The sequence below is a fragment of the Phacochoerus africanus genome, chromosome 8, assembly GCF_016906955.1.
Source record: "Phacochoerus africanus isolate WHEZ1 chromosome 8, ROS_Pafr_v1, whole genome shotgun sequence".
Classification (NCBI taxonomy): domain Eukaryota; kingdom Metazoa; phylum Chordata; class Mammalia; order Artiodactyla; family Suidae; genus Phacochoerus; species Phacochoerus africanus.
This window is the reverse complement of record NC_062551.1, coordinates 149138990-149158275: the sequence shown is the minus strand read 5'-3', so window position 1 is coordinate 149158275 and position 19286 is coordinate 149138990. Positions and strand designations below refer to the sequence as shown.

Genomic DNA, 19286 nt, shown 5'->3' with positions numbered 1-19286 from the left:
TGGAGCTATAGCCTCTGGCCTACGCCACAGCCACAGTAACCCCAGATCCAAGCCATGTCTGTGATCTACACCACAGCTCATGGCAACACTGGATCTTTAACTCACTGAATGAGACCAGGGATCAAACCTGCATCCTCATGGATGCTAGTCAGATTCGTTTCTACTGAGCCATGACAGGAATTCCTAGTGTCGTTTGTTTTTAGCTTGAGATGTCCCTTTAGCATTTTTTGTAAGGCTAGTTTAGTGGTGATAAATTCCTTTAGCTTTTGCTTATCCATAAAACTCATAATCTCTCCTTCAATTCTGAGTAATAACTTTGCTGGGTAGAGAATTCTTGGTTAGCATTTTTTTTTTCCTCTTTAAGCACTTTGAATATATCATGCTGCTCCTCTTGTAGCCTATAAAGTTTCTGCTGAAAAATATGCTCATAGCATTATGGGGTTTCCCTTATATGAAATAAGTTGCTTTTCTCTTGCTGCTTTTAAGATTCTTTATCCTTAATTTTTTTTTTGTCTTTTTTTGTTGTTGTTGTTGTTGTTGTTGCTATTTCTTGGGCCGCTCCCACGGCATATGGAGGTTCCCAGGCCAGGGGTTGAATTGGAGCTGTAGCCACCGGCCTACGCCAGAGCCACAGCAACGCGGGATCCGAGCTGCGTCTGCAACCTACACCACAGCTCACGGCAACGCCTGATCGTTAACCCACTGAGCAAGGGCAGGGACCGAACCCGCAACCTCATGGTTCCTAGTCGGATTCGTTACCCACTGCGCCACGACAGGAACTCCTATCCTTAATTTTTATCATTTCAATATTACGTGGCTGGTATATTTTTCTTTGGGTTCATCTTACTTAGAACTTTCTGGGCTTCTTGGACATGGATGTCTCTGTCCTTCCCCTGGTTATGGAAGTATTCATTATTTAAATAATTATTCTGGCCCTTCTCTCTCTCTTCTCCTGGGATTGCTATCATTGGAATGTTATCCCACTTGATGGTAACCCAGAGGTCCTTTAAGATAGCTTCACTTCTTTCAATTCTTTTTTTTCATTTTGCTGCTCTGTCTGGGCATTTTCCATTGCTTTGTCTTGTTTCTTGCTCATTCATGTTTCTGTTTCATCCATTCTGCTGTGTAGGTGGATATTTATTGTATCTATGGGAGGAAGTAACTTATGCTGCCTTTTTTTTTTTTTTTTTTGGCTTTTTAGGCCTGCACCTGCAGCTCCCAGGCTAAGGGTCGAATTGCAACTGCAGCTGCCAGCCTATGCCACAGCCACAGCACTGCAGCATCCTAGCCACATCTGTGACCTACACCACAGCTCAGAGCAATGGCAGATCCTTAACCCACTGAGTGAGGCCAGGGATTGAACCCACATCCTCATGGATACTGGTTGAGTTTGTTACCCGATGAGCCACAACAGGAACTTCCCATTTTGCTTCTTTCTGAAGAACATCCTTTACTATTTCTTTCAGTGCTGTTTGCTGGTGATAAAGTGTCTCAAGATAAATTATCATCTTTATTTTGTCTTCGTTAAAAAATTTAAATAATTGCAACCTTATAAAAAGTTGTAAATATAATACAAATTTTTTTTTTCTGAGCTATTTGAGAGGAGGTTACCAACATGATGCCCCTTCACCCTTTAATAATTGGGTGTGTAATTCCTCCATTCTCTTTTCTGACTACTTACTGTACAACTATGAAAATCAGGGAAATCGCATTATTAGTACTGTTCCTCAAAAACGATTCAGATTCTGCTAATTGTCCCAGTAGCACTCTGTATAACAGAAGGATCCAGTTCAAAATAATATGTTACATTTATACGTCTTCAATCTCCTTTAATCTAGAGTAGTTTCTTATCTTTCCTTGACTTTCACTTGACCTTGATACTTTTGAAGAGTCCAGACATTTTTTTTTTAACAAGGTACTTGTGAAATTTTGTAGATTGTCCCCTTAGTTTGAGTTTGTCTGATGTTTCCTCATGATTTTTAAAAGTGTGTATCTTTGTCAAGTATATCACAGAAGTAATGCTCCATGATTTTCTTCCTGCATCCTAATAGTTGGCACATGATTTCATTTTGTCTCTTTACTGGTAATGTAAACTTTGATCACTTGATTATGTTGATATCTGCCAGGTTCCAGACCAGAGTGACTTCCCCAGCCCTAGTATGGATGCTGAATTTGCCTAGCCTCATCTAGTGCCTTTAGACATGAATTGTGTGGGATACAAAGGGAAGAGAAAGAGCGTGGCCGTGTTATTCAAGGCTGTTGTCATTAGGTAGAGTTCTGCATTATCAGTTGTTTTGTTCATTACCTTAAAGATACTTATTCCATTGTCTTCTGGCTTCTATTATTTCTTTATGTAGGTCCCCTCTCTAAGATTTTCACTTCTCAAGACATACTTTTCTTGGTTGCTCACAGATGCTTTCTACCAGTGGCTTCATCTGCTTTACTTCTTATGATTGTTCTTGGTGGAAAGGTTAATCTCATCATGGACATCTAAATAAGTGTATTTATGAAATACTTCTTGTTTTAGCTACTTCTTTTAAATTGTAAGATGTGATTATAAAATAAAAAGATCCACTAAAAAATCTAACATAAAAACTGGTTTTATTTCTGTGTTTCTTTGGAATTTTATCACACGACTATTATTTATAGAAAGGAACATGGGGTTATAGTTTTATCTTAAATACATCCAAAGGAATTTTTTTTTGTCTTTTGTTGTTGTTGTTGCTGTTTCTTGGGCCGCTCCGCTCCCGCGGCACATGGAGGTTCCCAGGCTAGGGGTTGAATCAGAGCTGTAGCCACCGGCCTACGCCAGAGCCACAGCAACGCGGGATCCGAGCCGCGTCTGCAACCTACACCACAGCTCACGGCAACGCCTGATCGTTAACCCATTGAGCAAGGGCAGGGACCGAACCCGCAACCTCGTGGTTCCTAGTCGGATTCGTTAACCACTGCGCCACGATGGGAACTCCGATCCAAAGGAATTTTGTTACTAAAGTAAATTATAAAAGTAAAGTAAAAGAAATGAAAAGAATTTGGTTACTACTCTATAAATGGCAACCACGTTTTTCTGGATGCTCAGTCTAAAAACTTGGAGTCTTCTTGGATCCCCTCATCTAATCTATCAGCTAATCTCATCATCTCTCCTTCAGAATATATTTAGAATTTAACCTCTCACCACTATCATTATTACCCTGGTCCACTATGTATTTTCCTTCCGATTATTGTAGTAGTTTCCTAACTGATCTCCTTTGCTCCATCAATAGTCTGTTCTCAATACAGCAGTCAAAGTGATCTCATTAAACTGTAACTAATATTATGTTACTTTTAAATTCGAAACCATATAGCAGCTTTCCAACTCTCTCAGAGTAAAAGCCCTAGCTTTTACAATGACCCATAAAGCCTTCTATGAATGGGATCTCTCTCCACCCCCCATTACCTCTCTGACCTCATCTCCTGCCACTCTTAGTTCACCCAAGTTCCACCACAGTAGCCTCTTTGAAAATGCCCTTCTGTTTCAAGGATTCTCTTTGTTTTCCTGTGCCTGTAATTCTCTTCTCACAGTTGTGCTCGTGGTTCCCTCCTTCACTTCTTTCAAATTTTTACTCAAGTGTCACCTTTAGAGCTTCCCTGGCTGCCCTTTATGCAGTTGTTATTTCCCTTTGTTTTATGTTCTTTTTATTGTGTTCATGTAAGTACACACACACGTATATACATGCTGTATCATGTATAAACACATTATGCTTATTTAATTTATCAGCTTTCCACTCTTCTGGAATGTAATCTCGGTAAAGGCAGGAATATTTGTTGGTTTTGTATGTTATTGTTTCTCCATTGCCTATAACTGCCTATCATATTGTAGGAATTCAATAAATATTTGCTGAATGAAGGGATGGATTAAGGAGACTTGAAGTCTGTCTTACTTATGAATTAGCAAGGAGTGCAATGGTTGAATTAGTGTAGCAAGTCTAGTGTATTCTCACCTATTTCTTCTAGTGTATTTATTTACCTTAAATTGTTGTGTGCTTTATCTCCATAACAGTCCCTTTAATTACTGAAATGTTTATCAAAAGTTAATTTTCATCTTTATCAAAATAATACATGAATAAATCTTAAAAGGTAAAATTGTAGGCTTATGCTAAAAAGCAGGAGTCCTTTGAAATGTTACTCCTCACTCCAGAGTACCTCCTCAGAGATAGTCGCTTTTAACCCTTTTAGCTATTTCTTTTGGTTTTTATCTCTGCATTTCTTTCTTTTTTCTTTTTGGCCGAACCCATGACATGTGGAAGTTCCCGAGTCAGGGCTCAAACCTGGACCCTAGTTGCAACGTGTACCACAGCTGCAGCAATTCTGGATCTTGAAACTGGTGCACCACATGGGAGCTTCCACCTCTGCATTTCTAATACGATTCTCATGCTTATTTTGCCTTTTCTTGATTTATCCATTTTTATACAGTATTTCCATTATTTATTAGTTTAATCCTATAGTGGTTGAGGATTTAGCTCTCTTCTCATATACTGTCACCCCATTTCCCCTTCTCCTAGCATACGCCCACAGATTTGGGTAAATCGCTATTCAGTTTATGTTAATATACCTCCGTAATGTTCATTAATCTCATAGTGTACTATTATCACATTTCCTTTTTCTCTAATTTTTATTTTCCTGGAGTTAGACTACCTCTCTTCTTATTTCCGTAGTGTGCTTTGTACCTACTGATTTTTTCTCTAATTTTTTGCTCATATCTGTGAAATACCTAGCAACAATTTTTTTTCATGAGTATAAATGTAAGAAAATCTATCATTCTATCTTCTTTCCTTCCTTTTTTGGAGACTCTTCTCTCTTAGTTTTCTGTTTGCTCCAGGCTTCACTGTTCTTGAAACCTGATGTAGAATTATCCATTTGGACTTCCTAATGATACATATCTGTATTGGATCTCCTATCTTCTGCATCTCTACTTAGTTTATTCCCTTGTTTTGCAGAAGCATAGTTTCTAGTACCTTCCCTAGAAAAGGGTGCATAGATGATAAAGTTTTAAAATTCTTGTGTGTCCGATTATTTTTATTTTAATTTAATTTTAATTTACTGATGATTCGATTTGGTATAGAATTCTAGAATAAAAATATTCTCCCATCAGACTTTAGAGATATTGCTTTGCTCCCTTCTAGCATCCAGTGTTGCTGTTGAGAAGTTTAATGTCATTCTGAATTCTTTTCCTCCGAATGTAAACTTTTTTTTCTCTCTGAAAGTTTTCAGGTTTGAATCCTAGCTCCACCATCTCATTGCTGGGTGCCCTTGGCCATATTGCTTAACTTCTCTCTGCATCAGTTTTCTTGTGGAATGAAAATAATGATAGCTACCTTTCTCTGTAGCATCATGAAGATAAAATGATTGCTAGATTAGTGATTAGTTTATACTAGGCACTATATCATGTGTTAGCTATTATTAATTATTCCTAGTATGCTGAAACTTCAGCATGTGTTTTGGTTTGCATTACTTCTCCTTGATTGTCCTTGTTTCCTTCCATCCTGAGAAATTTTCTTGAAATTAAAAAAAAAATTATTGGGATTCCCATTGTGGAGCAGCAGAAACAAATCTGCCTAGGAACCATGAGGCTGCGGGTTTGATCCCTGGCCTCCCTCAGTGGGTTAAGGATCTGGCGTTGTTGTGGCTGTGCTGTTGCTTTTTTAAAGAATGTATTATTTATTTCCTGCAAGAAAATTAATAATTTTGAAATTGTCTTCCATTTCTTTTGCTTTTTATGTTCCCTCTGGATCCTTTTTTTCTTTTTTTGTTTTTTGTTTTAATCTTGTTTTCCATTTGATGCTTTCCCCCAAATGACTGGTGATCTTCTGTGTGTGTTTATACTTAAGAGGAGGGCACAAAAGAGTTGAGTAGATGTTCTCTGTGTTTGAATATGGCATTTTAGCTGGCGACCTTGATAGTAGGGTGATCGGGTGATGAGCTTTCCTTTTTACTAGGTGACCCCAAATGTTATTAAGTGGAATCTTTTCTCTACAGTTGTTTTATTTTTTGACAGAAAAGCTCTACCATCCCTCTGCAGAATGTATGTTGCCTGCTGGTGCTCCAGGAGCAGGAAGTGAGGATGCTGAGGGTCTTAGTATTTTAGACTCTCGCTTAATCTCTCAGCTTTTGTAACCGTTGCTGTGCCTGGCATATTAGAGTCCATATCTTTATTTTATTTTTCTAATGAATAAATATTCATTTTTCTGTGTGTGGGTGGCTTAGTGGGGAGCAAACGAGGGTTTGGATGCAAGGAGGGACCTGGGAAATGAGTCTATATACTGGCTTTTAATTAGTTTCTGTGTTTTCAGTTTTGTGTCTTAGCCCTGTTTTTATACCATCATATACTGTTCTTCTCCAGTTCTATAGGGTGAACTTGCTCACCTTTCAGAGGTATCCTGCCAGCATGTTTCCTCCCCGACCACTCAACTTAGATTGTCTACTCTGCTGTCTTATCAAAGACCTGGTGTAGATTTTTGTCTTATCTTATTCCTCCTTTTCTTCCTCTTCTTCCGCTTATTCTCAGCCTGATGATTATTATCCAAAAGAAAAAAAAATACTCCTATTCAATGATATACTTACTACTATATAATATGGCTAATGTTTGAAGCCAGAGAATCTCAAATTAAAATGTGAGTCTTAGGAAATTAATCATATGATCAACACAGGACCAGTTGTCCTCTAGCTACAGAGCAAAATCTATATTATAGCTATGGAATTCTTGAGATCCAAGATATCTTAGAGCTTAAATTCAATCCAAAGCTAATGGTTTTTGAGTCCTAACCCATCTATAAGATACTGTGCTAAATAAGCACTTTATATACATCATTTCATTTAATCTTCACGAACCTTCTGAGGTGGGTACTATTATCTCTGTTGTACAGATGAGGAATCTTCTACTTTAAAAGATATAGTAATTTTCACAAGATTCCAACTAATAAATGGTAGTGCTGAGATTCAAACCTCAGACAGTTTAACTGCAAAAAATGTGCTTGTAAGTACTGTTCTTCACAGTCTCCTGTTTATACATCAGTCCATGGTCCAGACAGTTGACTATTTTTAATTTTTCCTTGACTGCACCTGCAGCATATGGAAATTCCTGGGCTAGGGGTCGAATCAGAGCTACAGCTGTTGGCCTACACCACAGCCACAGCAGTGTGGGATCCGAGCCACATCTGTGACCTATGGCACAGCTTGTGGCAATGCTGGATCCTTAACCCACTCACTGAGGCCAGGGATTGAACTTGCATCCTCAGAGACAATGTCAGGTCCTTAATTTGCTGAGCCACAATGGGAACTCCATGACTATCTAATCTTTATTTTGGGTAATGGTAAAACAAATTATTTTTCTTGAAAGTATTTTCTAAAACTCTCTGGACAGACCCTTATTGTTAAAAATACCTTCCTTATATTGAATTGGAATCAGCTTCCATGTCTCTCGGTCTCATAGAGTAAGAAAATAAGTTTGCTTCCTCTTCTAGAACAAACATTCCTATTTTCTCCAGTGGTACACAGTTTCCCATACCTGTTGCTATTTTGGTAAATGTCTTTTTGTAAACACTTTAGTGTTTCAGGTTTATGTTCATGATTGTATTTCTTCTTCTAGTTCTATATTCTCCATGTGAAACTCAAGGATATTTTTCCTTCGTAGGTCTTTTTTACTTCTGGGATTTAACAATGGGAACTCTTGCTTTTTTTTTTTTTTTTTTTAAATCTTCGGGGGTTTATCATTTAGTTGGGAAGACATGCAGTGGATATTAAAGATAAATGACTACGAAAGAATATACGTAAAAGTGCCAGAAAAATAGTATTATGGTAGTAATGGCGATAACAATGGTAATAGCCAACACGATCGATTTCAGGTAATCTTCTCAGTACTTTGCATGTATATTAACTGATTTAATCCTCGCAACTATGAGATAGATACTGTTAATACTGACATGTTAGATAGAGCTAAGGAAACTGAGACAGTCTGGTTTACTTGCCCAGGGTTACGTAGTTGGTAAGAATGAGCCTAGTTTTGAACTGAAACTGTCTTAGGTCTGTAGTCTGAGTTCGCAATCCTCATACTAGACTAGACACATCTTTAGGACTTTGGATAAAGGTATAGTCCTTGTGGGCTGAAATACTTGTCAGTGGAACTTGGGCTGGAACTTTAAGGTCTGATAGAGTTGATACGGTCAGAGAGGAAGCGTGCGGGATGGCTAGATGATAGAAACATGAGCAGAAACACAAAGGTAGAATGTCATGGCATGTTTACAGTGGGATGTTCATGGGGCAAAATGTTTAAGGGAAGAGTGAACCCAAAGTCACTTATTGACGTGGCTAACAAAGGCCTGTGTGATGGGGCTCTTGAGTGCAGCTCTTCCTCTTTTCCTCCCCCCTTAACCACACTGGCTTCCTTTCTATCCTTTGAACGTGCTAAGTGTGCCGGCACCCTATGCCTTTGGATTAGGTGAGGGTTCTGCCTGGAGTTCTTTTCTAGGACTTTTGTGTCTGACTCCTTATTATCATTCGACTCTCAGCTTGGCCTTTCTGACCACACAACTGCCAAAGCTTCGTAGTCCTTCCTCCTCACATTATCCCATTTTATTTTTATCATGGTTCCCCTCTCTGAATGGCGTGTGAGCACCATTAGTTACCTGTTCAATATCTGCTCTTCGCCTTTGCCGAGAGAACCCTGATTTTGTTTGGGGTGACAGTGTGTCCATCCAGACATACATTTTCTTAGCACCTTTTGTGTTTAAGCACAGTTTGGCCGGTGAAGTGTAAGTGAACGTGTCCTGGGAGTTTCTGGCAAGGCTTTTGTTCTTCTGATGAAAGGGGGTATAGGTACATTGCTGTCACTCTCCCCACATTCACCCGCCACCACCCTGAGTGTCGATTCAGCCCCTGGGGTTTCACAGTCCATTGTGATCATGAGGGAAAGGTTGAGGGAATTGTAGGAACGGTTCCACATCAGTTAACCAAAGCTAGCAATGTCAGACTTTCTGTTATGTGATTTAAAACAATTCCTGTTATTTAAAGCCATTGCGAATTGTTTTTAATTTTATTTTTCTCACTTGGCAACAAAAACGTTCCTAACTTACGTAAATGGTGTTACCAGTAATAGAGTCATAGAGTAGTCTGGAAGGGAGCTAATTTGGGGAGGGAGAAATGATCATTTTAGTTTGGAATAATCAATTTGAGTTGATAGTGCAACTTACTGTTAGAGGCGGTATAGTATAGTCATTATAGAACCATACTGCTTAAGCTTAAATTTTGGCTGTGTCAGTTACTAGCTGTGTGACCTTACACAAGTCACCTAACCCCTCAATCTTTCAGTTATCTTGTCTGTGAAATGTGAATGATAAGAAAATCTAGGGAGTTCCCGTCATGGCTCAGCAGAAATGAATCTGAGTAGCATCCATGAGGACGAAGGTTCGATCCCTGGCCTTGCTCAGTGGGTTAAGGATCTGGCATTGCTGTGAGCTGTGGTGTAGGTCGCAGATGCGTGTCAGATCTGGCATTGCTGTAGTTGTGTAGGCCAGTGATTACAGCTCTGATTGACTCTTAGCCTGGGAACCTCCATATGCCATGGGTGTGGCCCTACAAAGACAAAAAAGAAGAAGAAGAAGAAGAAAAAGCCTAACAGAGAACTGGTTGAAACTGAGAGTGGGTAATATTTTAAAGACAGAGAATATGGAAAACAGAGAAGGTAAAGGATCCATAATTGATTAATATCTGCATTTTGGAATGCAGGAATAAGTAGAGTCAATGAAGGTGATAGAGAAGAAATAAATCAGAAAATAGAAGGAGAAACAGGAAAGCAAAATAATACAGAAATCAGGGAAAGTAAATATTAAAAAAAAAATGCTCAGCAACACTGATTGCTGTAGAAACATCAAGAGAAGAGAGACTAATAAAAGGCCTTTTTATTTGAGGACTAGAAGAGAGTATTTTCAGTATTACAGTAAGGGCTACAAGTTCAGTTACAGAGATTTAAGATTGAGTAGTGAGGAGATGGAGCAGAGTTAGCATCACACGCACATTTAACTTCATTTCAACGACATGAACTCCTGTAATAAAAAACCAAGAATGTATCTATCCATGTTTACTCTTTATTATATACTTTACATCGCTATATGCTTATGCAGTACTGTACACTTACACATGTTACTGAACAGGGTTGTATGCATAGAATTATGCATAATACCTTTTAAAGGCTTTTTGAAGGTAGTTTTGACTCTGTTGATTTTGGCTGTATTTGATTTTCACATTAAGCACTAACTTTTGAACCTAACCCCTACATAAAATGTAGCTCCCCTGTGGTCAGTATAGACCACATAGTTATAGATGCTCTGTGCTGGGTCTGATTTGACATGCTTGGTAGCAGAGACTAGTGTAAAAGTTTTTAGCTTGGGGAAATGGGGTCATCCTCCTGGTTCTCTTTCTGTTCTTCCAACTGCTAGCTTTATGATGGAAAACAATGCTTAATTTCTGTCCTTCAGCTTTTAACCTTTGTAAATTCCAAAACCTGTTACCTTAGCATATAGGAAAAATGATATAAAATATTTGATCTCTCGAAAAGAAATTTATGATTTGGCTTTTAGATAATAAAGCTGCTTCAGTGTATCTTCAGGTATCTTATTAAAATAAAACAGAGGACTTGCCTATTCTAAAGTTTTGTTGAGTAAACTACTGAACTCCCTTTTTTTGAAAAGCAACTATGAGACAGTAAATTCAGTTATCTTTTTTTTGTATTTTTCATTTATTTTCATCTCTTTTTGAATGTTGGGTGTTACAAATAGTTTATCAAAGTGTAGTATATGCGCAGAAATGCACAGATCAATAAATTTTTACAGGGTATACATCCTCTCTCACCACCACGAAGATCAAGAAATGTAAAAAATTGGTTTTCTCCTAACTATGTAAGAATACATGTTAGAAAGTTTAGAAAATAGGAGCATAAAAAAAAATCACCACTGTCTTTCATTGAGAAATAACTGTTAATATTTTGTTGTATATCCTTCTAGTCTTTTTAAAGTACATGTTTAAAATTATTGTAACAAAATTGAGATTAAATTTTGTATATAGTGTTATATCCTGTTTTCCTCTTTAACATTATATAATAAATATTTCCCCAAGCTATTAAATACTTTTATTATCTTTATTTTGTATAGTGTCTCAATTGATATAATACCCCAAGTCATGTAGAAAACCTAATTTGGAATTCTTTTCATGCAGATTTTATTTATCCATTATGAAGGGACTTTGTTTTGATAATGCATCTTATTTCGTTGTGTTAGAAAGAAAACTAAACTTTTTATTTCTCATAGAAGTACAAGTCAGTGGTTATTCTTTTTTAAAAAAGTCTGGAAATTCTTGATATAATGTGTAGAGCTGTGAAAAGTGTTTGAATGGCATATTGATAAGTCATTATACCAATAATTCATCATTAGTTTATCTCATTATTGCTGCTATTGTTGTTATGTCATCTTGGGAAAGCAATTTAAATCCTTTGGGTCTCAATTTTCCCATTTATAAAATAAGAATGAACTAGATAATTTAAGTCTTCTTTGGCATTTTTTTTAATCCACATTTTATTTTATTTCTTGTTTGGCTGCACCCGTGGCATACGGAAGTTCCCGGGCAGGGATCAAACCTATACCACAGCCACCAGGGAACTCCTGGCATTTCTATTTTTACTTGTTCTAAATTTACTTCTTCCTGCCATATCATGTTTACATGTGCTGGTAGGTTATCACTTAAATTGCTCAACTTAAATGCATGTATGTGTGTATATGTATGTGTATATATATGTGTGTGTATATGTATGGAATCATATAGTATATAGCCTTTTCAGATTTGCCTCTTTTACTTTGTAATGTGCACTTAGGTTCTTCCCTGTCTGTTCCTGGCTTGGTAGCTCATTTCTTTTTAGTGTTGAGCAATTTTCTCTTGTCTGGATATATCGCAGTTTATCCATTCACCTACTGAAGGACGTCTTCGTTGTCTCCGAGTTTCGGCGATTGCTTTTTTTTAAATGATTTTTATTTTTTCCACTATAGCTGGTTTACAATGTTCTATCAATTTCTGCTATACAGCAAAGTGACCCAGTTACACACACACACACACACACACATATATATATATACATTCTTTTTCTCACATTATCCTCCATCATAAGTGACTAGATATAGTTCCCAGTGTTATACAGCAGGATTTCACTGCATATCCATTCCAGAGGCAATAGTTTACATCTATTAACCCCAGATTCCCAGTCCATCCTACTCCCTCTCCCTCCCCCTTGGCAACCACAAGTCTCTTCTCCAAGTCCATGAGTTTCTTTTCTGTGGAAAGATTCATTTGTGCTGTATATTAGATTCCAGATATAAGTGATGTCGTATGGTATTTGTCTTTCTCTTTCTGACTTATTTCACTTAGTATGAGGGTCTCTAGTTCCATCCATGTTGTTGCAAATGGCATTATTTTGTTCTTTTTAATGGCTAAGTAGTATTCCATTGTGTATATATACCACATCTGTGTCAGTGGACATTTAAGTTGTTTCCATGTCTTGGCTATTGTGAATAGTGCTGCAGTGAATATACGGGTACGTGTATTTTTTTCAAGGAAAGTTTTGTCTGGATATATGCCCAAGAGTGGGATTGCTGGATCATATGGTAGTTCTATATTTGGTTTTCCAGTAGTGGTTGTACCAATTTACATTCCCACCAGTAGTGTAGAAGCATTCCCTTTTCTCCATACCCTAACATTTGTTCTTTGTGGATTTATTAATGATGGCCATTCTGACTGGTATGAGGAGGTATATTGTGGTAGTTTTGAATTGCATTTCTCTAATAATCAATGATGTTGAGCATTTTTTCATGTGCTTGTTGGCCATCTTTTGGCAATTATAAATTACCAAAAACTTTTGTGTGCGGTTTTTTTGTGGACATAAGTTTTTAACTCATTTGAGTAAACCAGTAATATATTTTTCACCTTAGTCTTTTATGACATTTAAAATAAACTTAGAAAATTCAAATCTGATAATTCTCAAAGCCTGAATCAATAAATATGCATAAGGAGGCCTTGCATTGCAAGTGGGTTTGCAAAATGTTGGTGCATTTTACATACAGAGGACTGAAGTTTCCTTTCTAACATTTTGCCTTGGGGTACAGACTGAACCTTAATTGATGGACAACTAATAAACCTAAATGACTTGATTTTTGAAAGAAAGGATAGAGAGATGATAATGTTATTTTCACTATTTTGAGTTGAAATGATACAATGATACCTACCTGTTAGATACTGGATGTTTACAAGTGACATTAAATGAATATATAATGATAACAATTTTGGACTGTATTCCAGCCATTGGCTGGAGGTGATCAGGTGCCAGCCCCCTCTGTCTCTTATTTTTTGTTTCTATATTTTTACCCATCTCTCCCTTTCTAAAAAAAAGAATGTAAGTAAAATAAATTTGAGAAGTGTAAAAATTCAGAGCACAGTATGAATTATAGGATCAGATTTTTATTACATCTAGTTTTTTACGTACTTGATTGTTTTTAAATGGTTCATTTCCATTCATTTAGAAAATGTATTTCATATTAACTGTCTCATTGAAATAGTTTTAATTTAACACTGTATCTGTATCCTAGGGCTACATATTTATTTTAGCCATATTTCAACAGAATCTGTAAATGTTATATATAAGAATCTGATAATCCTTCAGTTTGCAAGAATTTAGACTTCACCCTTAAAATTATTCATTGAAAACAAATTGGAGTACTTTCTGTGGTGCAATGGGTTAAGATCCAGCATTGTCTCTGTGGCACTATGGGTTCAATCCCCAGCCCAGCACAATGGGTAAAGGATCCAGCATTGCTGCAGCTGTGGCATAGGTCACAGCTGTGGCTCAGATTCAAACCTGGCCTGAGAACTTTGATATGCTTCAGGCATGGCCAAAAGAAACAAACCAAAACAGAAAAAAGCCAAAAAAACCCAATTATATTTGGAAGTTCCCTGGCGGTGCAGCAGGTTAAGGATCTGGTGGCACTATCACTACTGTGGCTCTGATCCCTGCCCCAGGAACTTCCACATGCTGCAGGCGCAGCCAAAAAAAAAAAAAAACCCAAATGTTATTTATTTATTTTTGTCTTTTTAGGGCTGCACCATGCCGCATATGGAGATCCCGAGGCTAGGGGTCAAATCAGAGCTGTAGCCGTGGGCCTACACCACAGCCACAGTAACACCAGAACCGAGCTGCGTCTGCTACCTACGTCACAGCTCACAGCAATGCTAGATCCTTAACCCACTGAGTGAGGCCAGGGATTGAACCTGCATCCTCGTGGATACTAGTCAGATTCATTTCCACTGAGCTATGACGCAACTCCCCAAATTTTATTTAATTGATCATGATTAATGATGTATATAAGTACTATCAGTATTTTTTCAGCATTCTTTGTAATTCACATAAACTTTTCAGAATCCTTCTTATAAGTCCTGGTTACCTTTAGAAACGTTTGTTTCTATAAAAACATCCTTTATTCAAAAAATGTTATTTGCTTTTAAATGAAAATTCTTTTAATTTTTTAAATGGACTTTGTTTACCAGAAAGATTTAAATGGGTTATTGGCTTAGTCAACAAATCCCAGATTGACAGAGGTTATATAAAGGTTGTCCGTGTTCCCACAAAATTCCAGGTATTACCTATTTTACTTCCAAATTATGTAATGTAACTTTAGAAGGTAATATGTAAAGTGGGTATTACTGTGTATAGGAACACTGTTTTTCATGTTGAGTAAATTATTGCAGAAATATTTTTTCAAATATAAGAATCTTTGAAAAGACCAAATTTGATGTAAAAAATAACTTTGTATTGATTTTCATCATCCTAACATTTCTCTGGGAGAAAGAGGTTGGATATCTTGCCCAGTTTTATAGATGATACTCAGGTAGAGTGAATTGTCCCAAAGGTCACTTCAAAGTAAGCTGTAGAAGTGAGATTAGAATAGACCTTCTGGAGTTCCCGTTGTGGCTCAGTGGTTAGCGAATCCGACAAGGAACCATGAGGTTGTGGGATTGATCCCTGGCCTTGCTCAGTGGGTTAAGGATCCAGCATTACCATGAGCTGTGGTGTAGGTTGCAGACATGGCTTGGATCTGGTGTTGCTGTGGCTCTGGCGTAGGCTGGTGACAACAGCTCCGATTACACCCCTAGCCTGGAACCGCCATATGCTGCAGGAGCAGCCTTAGAAAAGGCAAAAAAAAAAAAAAAAAGAATACACCTCTGACTTAGTTTAATTATTTTTTTCTGTGTTATGGTACCACACAGTCTTTCATAATATTTTACGATAATCAGTAATTCCATTTTGTTTTATTATCTGTTACCGCCAGAAGAACATAAACCTTAACTCGTTAATAAGGCTTCAGGCTAACGCGATCAGAAGACTTCATCTTTGAGTATTTTGGGTAGGAATGTTAATCTACTTAATTTTTGATGGGTTCATTCTAATGGGGAACCAGTATTTAACTATAAATAAACTGTGCAATGCTCATCAACTGCTTTTTTTTTTTTTTTTTGGCCATAACAGTAAGGCACTACCACTGGCTAACTAACTAAATGTAAGTGAGAGAAGCTAGTAAGAGATTCAGGGTTAAAACATTAGATTTCATCATGTGGCCATACTGTTCACTATTACATCCAATAAGGGGTTCTTCTGTTCTTTCTGTTACAGATGCTGAGAAGTTCTTCTAAGGAGAAATATCCCTTATTTACTTTTGTAAATGCTCATTCCAGAGACTATGATTTTACATCTACTACAACCAATAAAGAAGACCTTTTCTCAGAGGATGAAAAGAAAAGATTAAACAGATTTAGCACAGAAGAGTTTGTCTTGCTTTAAAGATTAGCACATGTGTGCTCGATGAGAAGAAATCCTTTGAAAAGGAGGGAAAATGAAGAGAAACAAGTATACTTGAAACTGGTATATTTTCACAAATATCTTAATTTTATATGTTCTTTTAAGAAAGAACGTTTGAAAACATACACGTTTTAAAAGATATTTTTCTGAAAAAGAAATGATTTAGTGAATTTTGATTTCTAATAAATATTAAGTGATTCTGGCTGCATTCCTATTTCCCTAAAATCTGCTAATGATAACTCTACCTTAACTTCAAGTCTTCCAGTCTTCAAATTCTTCCACCTGAGTCCACTCTTCTCCTGAAGGTTTTGTGATATTGGGTCCCAAATTGGGATCACCAAATAGTTTCAAAAGCTTCAGTTTATACTAATGACCAGAAGACCAGAGAATGACTCATCACTGCTGCCTGAGCTTCGATATTAATGCAACCAAAGGATGCTTTTGGATGTATCTTGATATATTGAATAATAATTTTAAACTGTGATCTGAGTTAAGGTAATACTTAGCAATATGATTTTATAATGGCTCCTCATTTTGCGTGCTATTGAGCCTTCTCTGAGCAGTAAATATAAAGTATTGGTTTTGCCCACAAATGTAAAGGTTATGTTATTAATAGTAACTATATCCAATCAAACAGATAAAGGCAAAATTATGTTTGTTTCCTAACTCAAAAATGAAACTTTATGGAAACTCTACTTATTATGCAGTTTTTAAATCTAAAGATAAGTAACAAGAAAGATATCAATAGATACTCCTCTATGTGATTTTTGCTATTTGTATAAATCAGTATAGTGTTGTTTAGAAGCTGAGGCCATCTAAAAGGCAAATCTGCCTTAAGTGTATTATATATTACCTAAAGGCAAATTTGTGATATAAAAGTATGAGTTATTATTGAGCCAGGTTTATAAAATAAGTACTTTAATAAAAATATAAGAACATAAAATGCCTTTGTTTTGGTTTTAATGGGGTTACTTTAATCTATTCACTTGAAAAGTCATTGTCTCAAATGAATTGTTTGTTTATAATAAAGGCAAATAATACTGTTGCTCTGCAAGCAAAATAATAACTCATTTTATGAAGCCTCCATGTTTCAGTGAGAAAAGGTGACTTATAAAGACATAAAATTGTGCATCTTTTAAAGTCATTGATTTTTTTTCCATCAGAAAGTCTATTTGTTAGGTTTAGAGTTGCATGCAAAACTGAAACAGAGCGTTGGGCAGATTGCTCTGGTATGCCTGATGAGAGAAATCAGGTTTGGCATTTCCTAGTGAAGATAGTTTATTGAGTTGAAAAAATAGTCAGAAATGTAAAATTTTCCTTTACCGTAGGTGAAATCTGGACAAATTAAATCGGGTACTAATTTTCCTAGAATGCCAAAGCAGTACAGGAACAAGAAGCCAATGGTATGCCTGCTTTTATACCCTGCAGTTCCCTCGTCTAAATGACTGCAGTTTGTTGTTCCTACATACCTGCACTTGTCACAGGATTCTACAACAAATGCATCAAATGAGAGCACCGTATCTTCAAATGAATCAGAACTGATTGTAAGTGTTCTCTTATAAGAACTTTATATAAGCTTAGAATTACGGGGTAGCATTCTGTTATTTTCTCAGTGTATTTGAGGATCATTTTTAAGTAGGATTTTGGAATGAGGCAAAAATTACACCTGGACAAAGTTGAGGTGTGAAGAGGCAGAAACTTCAGTTATGTTAAATTATATTGAAAATACTCAGAATATTGTACAGACAAGACAGATCTTACAATATTACCACCCCTATGACCAAGAATAAATGGTTAGAAGCAGAAATTATCAGAATAATAGGCACATAAAGTATTCAACAATAGGTATGAATGAATGCTAATGGGTTTATCTTGTCTGTTAATAATAAAAAATCAGCTTCAGCCAAGGACCAGCCAAAAGTTGTGCTAATCTTTTATCGGAAAGGTAGCAACAAAACTACGCCATTAGATTTGGGATAGAGGTTTCAGACTTTGTGGTGAACGCAGGTTTCATTTCAAGTTCTGACAGCCATTAAACTCAGTCAATAAAGCTATTGGATGATCTCTTTCAGCCTAGAGTAGAGTAAAAAGGACAAGATTTTAAGATGGATGTTCTGTTAGAATTATCATAGGTAGATCCTCCACTTGGACATCAATATTAAGATACTAGATTCTACCATTAACATTTCAGGAATGAATTTAAATTTTTTTTCATGTGGCTTTTTAGTGGTAAAGGTTTCTCTTCTCTCTTCTTCTATAAGATTTGACACTTTGAATCCCCCTTTGTCAATATGTTAACCACCAGCAGGCAATCTTGAGAGTCATCATTTGCTGAATGACTGAATGGAAAGATCCTTTATAGTGTAAGTCTATCCAAAAGAATTTCCCTGAGGTAATCCATTTTTCTCTCTCTATATTAAACCAACCCCATTCAATTTGTATTAGTGAGAAGACAACTTTAGAGGATTAAAAATTTAGGTTACTTTTCTGCTCTGTTAACCTTAGGATTTAACATTGTCCAAGGGCAAACATATCTAAAATTATATATGTTTTGTTTGTTTGTTTTGACCGTGCCTGCAGCATGTGGAAATTCCCAGGCCAGGGACTGAACCCATGTCACAGCAGCAGCTTGAGCCACATCAGTGACAATATCAGATCCTTAGCCCACTAGGCCACCAGGGAACTCCCTAAAAGTGCATATGTTAATTTCATCCTATTATTAGAAGAATGGAAAGAAAACAGCAGAAATGACTCATCTGTATAATCCATCCAGTTTCAGGTCAGAACTCTATTTTTTTAGAGATCTCTAGTTACTTTCATTATTCCATGCTGGAAAGCACTGTATTTCTAGTCAAATCATACTAATCTAGCCTTTTTTTCTTTTTCTTCCTTTTTTCTGCTAATATCTTTGCTGCTGGGAGAAAGTTTCATTTTCATGGTTTATCACAGGTCACTTTCAGTAGCTCGCATTGCACATCTGAGTGTTGACTATATTTTCATAGACAACCATAAAAACACTATAAAGGATTTTCCAAAAGCAGGATGCAATAGAAAGAACAGATAATGAAAAAACACTTTGAAAATATTAAGTCACTATATGAATTTCTATTGAAACAGACATAAGATAAGAAGACTGAGAATTTAAAATAATAGTGAAATAGAAGCAAGATATCCAGAATATATTGATAGAGGCAGTTTCTTAGAAAGGATAATGGATTATTATTTTCTATAAAAGGAAGAGCAAATGTCTTCCAAAAAATTTTAGGAGAATAAATACTTATCCTGTGGTATTTATTATAGCCTCAGTATTATCAATCAACCACAACTTAATAGTACTATATTCAATTGAGCATTAAGACTGAAC

The 19286-nt window shown here is 36.5% G+C and overlaps 1 protein-coding gene across 1 annotated transcript in view; it reads left to right on the top strand.

The window, feature by feature from the left end:
* ATG4C (autophagy related 4C cysteine peptidase) overlaps positions 1-16865 on the top strand; it is a 91046-nt gene extending 74181 nt beyond the window's left edge. The window contains exon 11 of the mRNA XM_047788823.1: positions 15737-16865. Coding sequence (XP_047644779.1) covers positions 15737-15904 — 168 coding nt within the window. The 3' untranslated portion in view covers positions 15905-16865. The remainder of the gene's footprint in view (positions 1-15736) is intronic.
* Positions 16866-19286: the final 2421 nt, after the last annotated feature.